Source organism: Crocodylus porosus, unplaced genomic scaffold (genome assembly GCF_001723895.1).
Source record: "Crocodylus porosus isolate Cpor-Errol unplaced genomic scaffold, CroPor_comp1, whole genome shotgun sequence".
NCBI classification, from domain to species: Eukaryota; Metazoa; Chordata; order Crocodylia; family Crocodylidae; genus Crocodylus; species Crocodylus porosus.
In genome coordinates, this window is record NW_017728918.1 from 108,634,512 (window position 1) to 108,646,100 (window position 11,589).

Genomic DNA, 11,589 nt, shown 5'->3' on the forward strand with positions numbered 1-11,589 from the left:
TACTAGGAGTGACTAGGAATAACGGTCACAAGCTGGCAGAGGGTCGATTTAGGCTAGATATCAGGAGGCGCTACTTCATGGTCAGGGTGGCTAGGATCTGGAACCAACTTCCAAGAGAAGCAAACTCAGCAAAATTAAGGCTGGGAAAGGATATGATTGCTCTCTATAAATAAATGAGGTGGGTAAACACAAGGGAAGAAGAAGAGCTATTTAAGCTAAAGGATCAAGAACAAATGGGTCTGAATTAATTTGGGTTGGAAATAAGAAAAATATCTAACCATCAGAGCAGTCAGGGGCTGGCATATTTTTCCAGTAGGAATAGTGAAGGCAAGCAACCATATTGGTATCAAGAAGAATGAAGGAAAGCAATGGCAAGACATGGTTTCCATGACTCAGGAAGACATGTTTTTAAAATGAAGAACAAGGAGAGGAAGGAAAAGTGGGAATGGAAGAGGAAGAAACGAAGACTTCCCTCTCTTCTTCCATCTCTTCTTCTCTTCTATTCTGGAATTTCTCTTCCAGTTTTTCTTCTAATTTTTTTTTGTACTGTTGTGTCTCAAGTTTCTTAAACTACTTTCCCTTCCTTTTTGATTAAAAGCCCCCATTTTTTAAATATAAACAGAAAGCTTACAGAACTTCCCATGGCCCCTAACTTAGTGTTGTCTCACATGCCAATTTAAAGAGACACTAACAATATCTTATGAGCCAGAATAGATATGGGTACACACAGGAGGAGAGTAAGAAGTCAGAATCCTTTGTGATCAAATGGTATTTATTACTCACAGACAGATCTTGCACTGACTTCTAGATTTATGTGTTTCATAAAAAGGTGGTGGGGGAGGACTAGAGCAGGGAAAGGGGAGGAAAAATTAGTAACTAATATTGATAGATTCAGAGCATGTACAAGGCATGTCTTGCTTCTGTCCTAACTACCTTAGGAGCTTTCACTGCACAGTGCACACAGCACCTGCAGTGGCTCTGATTACATTCTGGTAACTATACACCATTTGGACTCAATTCTGGCTGATGTCGAGCCCTTACAGCTCTGGCTGATGCCAGTTAGCACAGTAGCTGCTTGGCACCTCTCAGGTGTTAAGGCAGAAAAAATGATATAGGGGAATTATTTGCGCTCCAGTAAAATTGTACCTGCAATCAGATGAGATCAAAATCTCTGGAAATCAGCTTTAAAATATACTTACTTTATGACACTGACCCAGTCAGTTAACACAACAAATATCCATCTCATATGAGACTGGCATCTTTTCTGGCATATCCATTATCAGACTTTTTTTTTTCCATAGTAAGAGTACCATGATCCTATAAAATTTCTAATCCTGAGTTGGATTCCTAGCTCCATGATAGTGTGAATGCAAGAAGTGACTTCTTTGAAAAAAAATCTACCACAAAATGCACTCACTTAAGGTCCATTTTAAATATTTATTTCAGGGACCTCTAGCACTGCCAAGTTACTTTAAGCCTAAATGCTGGAAGGAGGTATATAGTTTATTCTTCAGTCTCTTTAGCAGCCCACTTCCATGAGCTACATTTCAATCTTAGATGTCTTCAGATAGGATGCTTTTGTTATTTAGCCTTTTTGGTTTGCATGTGGAGAAAGCTTTTGGTAAGTACTGTGGTAGAATATCTGCCTTGGAAATAAAAGTATATATTTTGCATAAACTGATTCTTTTAAGTATCTGTAAACATGAAATGGGGATCTCTCTTTCCAAGATCTCTCTTTGGCTTGACCTAAATTCTTATTTGATATTAATTTTCTCAGTGAAGGATGAATATAGATATTCTTGCCCTTATTCATTTTCAGACCTAAAAATGCTGAATCCATGCCATAATTTTTTATTAAATGTCATTCCCTAGTTAGTTAGTTATTTAGAAAAGATACTTTTGTGTTCCCTTGATCATTATTTTATGTTCTTTGTATCCTGAAAAAGTGTGTATTTGCTTTTGGTTAAACATACTTGGATAAATAGAATACAGGTTAGCTGAGGTTACAGTATCATCAGCCAGTGAATAATGGCACAAAGAGTTTAGCATGTGCATAACTCAAAAAATTTCATTTTTTTTGTTTGTTAAATGTCATGTTCAGTTATTTCAAGATAACTGAGGTCACACATCACAAATTTTTATCCAAAGTGTTTTATTTTGGTGGGGAGGGAGGACTGGAGAAAAGAGAACAATGCGATGCAAATGTCACAATTCAGCGCATGCTGAAATCATTTGGCAGCAATTTAGGTAGAAGTAAATAAAAAGAAAGATAACTTCTCTCCCTTGGGAGGCCTGCCAAGTGAATTTCATTATTTTTTTTTTCAGTTTTACCATATGCAATCCTCATTTCAAACAATCAGATCAAATTCTATCAGTTACCCTACAAGGATCAGAAGGATAAAAATGATCAACCCTTAAAGCCAGAAGAGAATGAATTCTGGAAAGTATTTGTGTTTAGAAAAGTCAAGTTGTTACCACCTGTACTGAGAAGAATGGAGATTCTTTAGCAATATAGGAGTTGTCTTAAAGCAAGCCAGTGGGCATCTCATCTCCAACAGCAACAGCTCATGAAGAGGATTTCAGAGTAATATGTACACTATCAGAGAATAATTTCATCTTGATCTCCCAACCTCTTCAGATGGTGGTCCTTTTATGCCATGAAAAATGGAAAGTCTAAAATCTTTCCCAACCATGTAGTTGGTCCAATAAAGGTATACAGTCCCAGAATATCCTTGCTTCTTGCAGTATATACAACAACATTTTTATGCATATTTCACCTAGTGTAGCTTCAAAGTTTCTCCTTTTTCAGCCTAATGCCACATCCTTTTTTGAAACATCAGGGGCACTGTTAACTTAAAAATCATATTTGTGCTTGAAAATTTTGGAACTAATCCTGTTATAACTAACAGTTAAGATTACTGCAAATGCAGGAGACAGGCATAGTCACTGCAACTCCTTTTAAGTAATTTTTTCAGGTTGATTGGATTTCAAATTGGTGGTGTCCCAAACTATTTGCTGCAATCACATCCATAGCAGAGGCAAATTGCCGGTAAATTCTACATATTGCATAACATTCTATTTTGGTCATTCATTTTCACTTTGTTGCATTTTCATTTCAAAAGCCACCTGCCCTTCTGACTTTAGAGATGATTAGGCAATGCCTGAAATCATGTGATATGGTTATCCAGAGTCCCAAAGGGGTCAATGTTTTGTCATCAAAGAATACTGAAAGCCTATAACATTTAAAAGGATAGGTGGCAAAATAACAAGGCAAAACAGTTAATTGAAAGGGAAGACAATTTTTAAAGCAAAAAAAGTTTAAATATGCCTATATTGCAGTCAAGCTCCAGCAAGCATGGCCAGAGTTTGTCTGTGCATGTGCGTGTTGGGAGAAGAGGGAAGGAAGAAATGGTGTCCAGAACTGATTCTGGATATGTAGCAGACACCATGGGAGAGTTTGATTTTATTAAAGTGTTATAAACGAGGTCAAAGGTCTACCTGACCCAATGGGCGAGTGTCATTAAGACATGCCCATTGCAGGTGTCAATTGCTCACTGGGAATGTAGTGATTAGTAACACAACTGACAACCTTTGACCCCAACTCAAATGATAAGGAGCCCATTTATAACTGACAGCCAGGAGAAGCTTCTAGCATAAGGCTGGAATAAGGATTTAATTTATGTCTCTGGAGGTGTTGACAGAAATTACATTTTGTTGTGCAGTCAGCTGACAAAAGTGCATGGTTGCAGAACACTTAAAGTGCCCAATTACACAGCAAATGAACCCTCATTACATGAGGGTTCAGATGAAGGTGCTCCAAAGCAGAGCATCTTCATTAGCTTCTGTTAGTGCACACCAGGAGCAGGGCTGGCCTCAAGCAGCCTAGCCCTGTCCCCAGTGCTGTCTTCAGGATGATAGAAGGGGAAGGGAGAGGAAGGAGTTCCATCTGGGGTTTGCCCAGCCTGTGCTGGAGAAGGGAGGGTGGGTGGACCTGCCCTTCCCACAGCAGGCTGGGTAAATTCCAGAACAGACTTCCTTCCTCTGCCTTCTCCCTTTCCCATCCCGAGACAGCACTGGAGCTGGGAGAGCAAGGGCAGGGCTAGAGGAAGAAGCTGCACACACGCTTTCTCACTAGATCAGCTCCTAAGTGGAGCTCGATCCTCCACCTTCCTGATCCAACAGTGAACAATTGTTGGGTTGGGAGAATTTGTCTAACTCATGGTGCTTTCAGTGAAGTGCTGTGAGTTAACCAGGGAACTGGACATCTGTATGAACAGCAAGATGCTTTAACTATTCTGCTACCTTGGGCCATGTTATTTATTCAGCTGTATTGGAAATGAAATAAAAAATATATAGCTGGCTCTTGTCTTCTAATTACTACGCTGTAGTATAAATTAATTGCTGTCTGTAACTTCACGGGGCATAATCTGACGATAAGGAGAGCTTAGAGCTCAGACTTCTGATTTGCTGGGCAGTTGCTCTTACTGCCATATGCTTGGGCAAAAGATAGGTACCTCTACTACTGCCACTGAAATCACTCATAACTATGTTATATTGAACTCAGTGCAGCTATTGGTGAAGTGTTAGTTAAGGTGGGCACCTCTTCTCCAGGTGATCTGGATCTTAACAGGTTCTAGGTGCCTCTCTTGCAACTCTGAAACAGACATCTAAATTTCACAGAGGATTGAAGGTTCAGACACCTCCCCTACCCAGCATTTCCAATTGGTTTGATGCAGCCTAGTTTTCTAGCAGGGAGATGCTTATCTGAATTGCCCTTAGGAGGTACCCATGTATCTCCATTCACTACTGTGGAGTCATAGGAGCTAACTCTGGCATTTTGGATCTCTTTCCTGATACAAGAAGGCTACATTTTAGGAGTTTGTATGTCAAAGCAGCAGTGCCTAATGGTTGAGTTGGATCAGATCTAGTGGCCACTGAAGTCAGTGTAAATCCATCTCTTTGCATTTTAGTTGGACAAGATAGGTGTTAGCCCCATTTTACATCTGGCCATTTAGATTGTAAGCGTTTCGGAGCAGGGATTGTTTGTGCGTAATGTACAGTGCAGGCTTCCAAATTTGGTTGGGATTTTTAGGTGCTACTTATATGAAGATAATAACAGTAACAGTATAACATTATTATGTTTGAATCAAAGAGCTTTAACCCCAGGCTTTTCTGGATGACTTATATATGTATTTTTCCGCTTGGCTTCTTCAGTGGACTTTTAGAGGATGTATGCAGAAAACTGACATAGCACAAAATTGACTCTGCTCCTAACAATTTCCCAGTCTCCAGCTGATCAAATACAATATCTATAGCCAGTTCATCATAATACCAGGTTCCTCACGGTAAATCTGCATCATTTCTGGTAAGACATGAACATTAAGAATGGATAGCTTTCTTCCTTTGTACCATATACAGTTCAAACATTGATTCAGGTGCTAGATAGATGACATTTGTCCTTTTTGTGAATGGAGAATGATGTGGTTAATGGATACATCAGTGAAAACATTTGCATATTGATGAAAATGGGGTTGGAGGGAATTTTCTACCCTTGTGATTTTATAAATTGGTTTTACCGATTTTACAAAGACCACATTTATCTTCATGGCATTAGTAAAAAAAACCCTTCAAAATCTGATATAGCAAAATCCTTAGTTATTGACAATAAACATTTTTCTTCTGATCCAATTTTGAGTCTCTTAGCAAGATATTTTCTCCACATATAGTTGCCATAATCTAAAAAAAATAAATTAATTGACATCATAAATGCAAAAACAATTTCCCTCCTCACAGGACAATAGATGCATACTCTGTCCGTATTGAATAGCAAAATAAAAGATGACCAGCCAATAGTTAACTCTGTATATAAACTACAAGTGATTTTGTTTCCTTCTCAGCAATATTCTTTGTTTTAATCTTTAAACCTTTGGCAACTTAGGAACCTTGGACAACTTTACTGATGGAAAAGGGATCACGAGTAATTTACTTTAAGATTTTTGGTACCACTTTTTTAATGACTGTGGTCATATCTTATGCCTACTATCAAATGCAAGGCTTCTAGACATCATCACAACATTAACAGTCATGAAAATAAATACTTTTTACATTTGTCATTTGGTGCATTGAATTTGTTAGTCTTGGTTCATAATTCAGTGGCTGGAGAGGGTTTCATTGGCTTAGATTGGAAGGCTAAATGCAGTGACCATATTCTTGGTATAATGCACAGAAAGAATGAATGAGATAGCATGAATGGATAGAACGATTATTATGGTTCTACTCCAGTTTGTTTAAAGAGATAGTCTGGAATCCTAAATATTCAGGAAATCTTTTCCATAAGAGTGTCTCTATTACCAATCTAGCTCAGCTTCTTGGCTCTCACTTTGCCCCAGTTTATTCAGAAACACCTGTCCTATGCCATATGGAAATGATTTTGTTGCCATAGGTACAGTTAAATGGAGAGCAAGCAGTAAAGTGTCCTTAAAAAACCAGTGTAGCATAATAGATACAGTGAAAGTAGTAGTGTGGAGTTTCAATAATACATTTCCTTAAGGACATTATCAGGCAAATACAGCACCCAGCAGTGTATCATCTAAGGACTGAGCTGCAATCGTTCTGACGTTCCAATCAAAACTGAAGAGGATAAAAGACAAGATGCAGCCAGCATGCATTGTCTCATTCTTCCCTCTTGCCAGAATTGTGATTACAGCCGGTGCCTATGTGGCAAATTATAGACCAGGACATATTTTGCTGAGTGCGCAAGCATCTTTTTGCAAGCAGATGAATGAATCACTTGAGGCGAGTGAATGAAAGGTGTGGAGCAAGTCAAACCCTGAGGTAGGTGTGGAGGAGGGAGGCAGAGAGAGATGCTGCGACAAGCCTGGGCTCTGATTCAGCGTGTATTATTCTATTCAAAATAGCTCATGCTATTGCATCAAACTCTGTGGTTACAACTCTGACTGAGAGATGCAATCCACAGCAAACAGGGCTTATGTCATTCTGTCCCCCCCCCCACCTGCCTTCGAATACAATTGTATTGTTCTTGGTGTACAGTAAAACTACCAATTCAGGCTTCTCCTTGCACTTGGAAACTGTTATTAAAACACTTTTCTTCTCCAATGAATGGATCCCCCTTACTGTGGCAAAAATCCCCCAAAAACATAGAAGAAGAAAGAAAATCCTTACCCTCTTTTTAAAAAATTGAAAAGCTGAACACTTCTTGACTGGAAATCCATTCATGTCTTTGTTGACCATTTTTCCACAATGAAGAGTACACAGTGATAGATCCAGTGTGGCACTTGCTTAGTTAGTCCATCTGTTTTCCTCGGTAGCCTTCCAGTTAATGAAGACAGAGTAGCGCTGGAGGATCACAGGCACTGCTCAGACGACTATTTTTCACACATCCATTCTGTTGCACCAGCGACTGCAGCTGCAGCAGGCACAGCAGCCCTCAGCTCTTGGATGCGATAGGCTAAAAGCTTTGTAAAAACATTCCTTAAATATATACACGCCTAAAAAAAATCAAGTGACAGCTCACAAATCACAGGCAGCAAGTCTCCAGGGAAGTGGATCTCACAGAAAACCCTGTCTTATCACTGTGTGAGAACTACTGGTACCTCATGCTTTATAAGCAATGAGGCTAGGGTAGTCGTTTGGCTCCTCTTCTTCAGGTGATGTGATTCACCACTGTTTGAGATGAGAGCTGTTTCTGATTGTGCAAGTTCCTGTGGGAACTGCAGTTCAGCAACAGCGCACAGAGAGAGAGAGAGGGATGTACAGGAAGGAGCAGCAGAGCACAAATAACCATGCGAGGGATGGGAGGAAGGCTCAGAGCACTGAAGCTCTGAGAGGCAGCATGTTTCCCTGGGGAAGGTGACACTGACAGCTTCTGTTTTTGCATTTGGGTCATCTTGGCATAAAAAGGAAAGAGACCTGAGTCAATTTAAAAAATGATCCTTTTGTTTCACTCTCCAGTGCACTAAACCAGACGGTAGTTTGGGAGGGGAGCCCCTCTTCCCCTCCGTGCCCCCCACGCACATGTGGATGATAAAGGCAAAATCAGTTTTTAAGATAGGACAAATGTAGACAGAAAAACATGAAAGCATGGCGGGGTGGGTCTTTTGATTTTAAAGAAAGCAATGCCATGAAATGTCACGGTCACACTGAAGTAGGAATATAGTAAGGTGCACACAAATCTATTTAGATGCATTTCTCTAGTCATGGATGCATAGACTTTAAAGTCAGAAGGGTCATTAGATCATCTAGTTTGATCTTTTATATATACTTTTACATTTCTACTAGTGAGGGTGATTAAATATTGAAACAAACTAACCAGGGAAGTGATATCTCCTGATGTCTTCAACTAGAGGTTTGTCTGGAAGATTTTCCTTACCCAAGACACATATTAGGCTTTAGACAAAGATTATTTGGGCTCAGCATAGATGTAACTATGTGAAATTGAATGGCCTATGACAGACAGAAATTATATAGATAACTATAACTTGCATCTAATTTGAATATCTGGCTTCAGTTTCTTGTGATTGTTTCTTGTTGTGCCCTTTCCTGCTAAGTTAAAACAGCCTTTCAGTGTCCAGTATGCTCTTTCTCTGAAGGTAATTGTACACTGTAACTCAACCATCTTTTTGATACACTAAACAGATTGAGCTCTCTCACTGGAAGGCTTTTTCTCCAGCCCTTGTATTACTTTTTTCCTTCTTTTCTGCACCCTCCAAGTTTTTCAACATTCCCTTTAAAATTGGAAATGCAGTATCCCAGCACTGTGATGCAGTATCCCTGTACTGGAATACCATATACAGAAGTAAAATCCCTTCCCTGGCTCTACGCAGCAATTCTACTCCTGTTTATACCTCTAGGATCACATTGGCCTTTTTCCCCCTATCAGCATATATTGAATTCCTTGAACTTGTGGGTCCTAAATCCCTTTCAAAGTCATTGCTTTCCAGAATGCAGTCTCCTATTCTGTAGGTATGACCTGTATTCCTTGTTCCTAGATATATGAATTGGCTATATGAAAAATAGAACTAGTTGGGATTTTTTTTTAGGGAAACAGCATTGTGTAGGTACAGAAGCTTTTTGTTAGGAGGGCAAATGCTAGTCAAAATAAGAAAGGGCAAATGTTTTCCTACTCATTAGACCAGCGGTTCTCATTCTTTTTTGGTACCATTTGTAAACATTGATGTCCAGTCCCGACCCACTGCAACCCAGCTCCCTAGTGTGTGGGGCACATAGTAGGTGTGTGGGGCAGTGTGCATGGGGGACCTCAAGCAGCCCCTCGCAGGCTGGAACTCTGCCAGTCTGCAAGGGGAAACCTGTGGTTTCCCATGTTTTTCTCCTTTAAAGGGAATCTATTTTTAAAGTTTTTTTTAACCCTTTCATATATTCTTGTGACCCGCTTTTAGGTTATGACCCACTGGTTGAGAAAAACTGCATTAGACTACTCAGCTGCTATGTGAAAGACTTGGATTCAAGAACCTCTTCTGCCTGAATTGCAGTAGGATTCAAGCCTGAGTCTTCTACCCTGGTGGTGAAAGCCTGACCACTAGGCTTGAGAGTCAGCACTGTTTCTGGGGCTGTTTCACTTTGTGGAACTACGTGAGCCTAGAAGCAGGCCCTGGCATTTTCTATTCAGTCTGAAGTCAATGGGTTATACTGGGGATCAGTGCAGTCATTTAAAAAGTAACTTGTGATTTCAGGTGATTGATTTTTTAAAGTGCCCAAGTAGAGACACCTTGAATGTACTTTTAGAAAGTGCTGAGTAACAGCTCTTTGAAAGCTATGCCCCTTCATAGCATCTCAGTCAGGACTGCATAAATGAGGCACCCAAACCCACTACTCACTTTGTAAAAATCCATCTTTAATTTGTTCCTAAATCTAAATCTAATTCAGTACTGGCCCATGTAGCTGAGGAAGCATGCAGGTTTGGCTGGTGTATATCCATCTTTACAAACAGGTGCTCACAATGCTCTGTGGGCATCTTCCTCACCCAGTTTCACCCAACAGTTTCCAGCAAAGAGCCCTAACCATGAGGACATGGAGTAAAATGAGCTAAGGACATTTTTCCTCCCTCTGGTTGAAGCTGGCTCACATATATTTTGTCTGTGTATCAAGAATATTATGGAGATCCTCCCCAAAATACAGCAGAAAGTTGTTACTTTTCTTGTTTTTGTTCAGACAGACTATGAAAAATATCATGCTCCTGAATGTGTTTTTAGATACTTGATCTATTCAGCCATTGCTTTGATCTGTCTTTCAGCCTCAGACATTTCTCCTGGGGCTCAGTGCTATCCTTTGTTTCATAAAGGGGTTTCTGTATTGCCACCAACTCCTCCATGAGCTTTTTGATCTGTTGGCTAATATTCTGTTCTCTCCCTAGCCTTTTCAAATCTAGCACCCAGAGTGCCAGTGGTACTGTTGATCTCCTTTTTACTAAGCATAATCAAAATTTACCATTCCTGGTGCCAGGGCTTCTGCCTCCAAAGCCTAATTGGAAGCATGGTTGATAGGTCTTATTTTTATTATTTATTTCCCTTTGGATTTTGGAATATTTTCAGCTGGATTTATTATCCAATGAAGCCATGTATGTATCCATTTACAGAAACAGATCTTTTCAAAGTAGCTGGATAGTTTTAAAATGCCTTATGAGTTGTGCATTGAGGCAGGTGAGCTGCTGTGATGTGGAAGTGCTGTTGCCCCATCAGCTATGTCACTTGGCACCTTCCTGGACTCTCCAAGATGTCCGTATTTTGACAAGAATTCTTCTCTGCAGAAATCTTTCTTTTCCCCCAGCAGTTCCCAAGATCAGGTTCCATAGTGGCTTGCCAAGTGCATCATAGATTTGATTGGTGGCTGCAAGGCCTAAAGTTTCAAAGGAGTGTTAAACTCTTCAACAGTCATAGAAAAGATCAAACCGATCTGTTTTTATACCAGTATTCAACAGGCATCATGATTTAAAGCCAAAGGCTTGAATATAGCTCCCCTTTAAGCAGGTAGGTAATATTTATATGGGTGACTTTGACTATATAAGTGGCATTTTGGGATACTTAGGAGGATTTTAGACCTTTACTCTGTGCACAACAGAAGGAATCTCCTCTGGTCACTTATGTTCTGTGGTGATCTTATTCTTCCTTGGAAGGAGTAACTCTGTGTAGATGATCAAAATGCTAGCTGCAGAAAAAACATGACAACCAACTAATTGTCGAAAGAGGGAGGACAGCCCTCCTATACAGTACCCCAGGGGTCTAGTGGTTTGGGTACATACCCTTGATCTATGCCATTTTCATCCGGTTTCATTCTACACTTTCCAGCAAAGAGCCCTGACCATCATGTCATGGAGTAAACTGAGCTAAGGACACCCTCCCTCCCTCTGGCTGAAGCTGGCTCACCAGACAGCCAAGAAAGGAAGATATGTGGGACCAGAAAGAGAGCAGACCAGAAGGATTATGGCTCACTGAGCTGGGTGTTGTACAGGAAGAGAAGAGATTCTCTCCTTTGCTCCTGGCCCCAGTGATGTTCCTGCATTTTACATTTAATTGTTACATAGAATGGTTTGGCAGCACTGCGGGATACTTACCC

The 11,589-nt window shown here is 40.2% G+C and overlaps 1 protein-coding gene across 1 annotated transcript in view; it reads right to left on the reverse strand.

Annotated features, from left to right (window-relative positions):
- The window catches only part of SGK1 (serum/glucocorticoid regulated kinase 1), a 112,603-nt gene extending 105,337 nt beyond the window's left edge, over positions 1–7,266 (reverse strand). The window contains exon 1 of the mRNA XM_019538092.1: positions 7,183–7,266. Within this exon, the coding sequence (XP_019393637.1) occupies positions 7,183–7,251 (69 nt within the window). The 5' untranslated portion in view covers positions 7,252–7,266. The remainder of the gene's footprint in view (positions 1–7,182) is intronic.
- Positions 7,267–11,589: the final 4,323 nt, after the last annotated feature.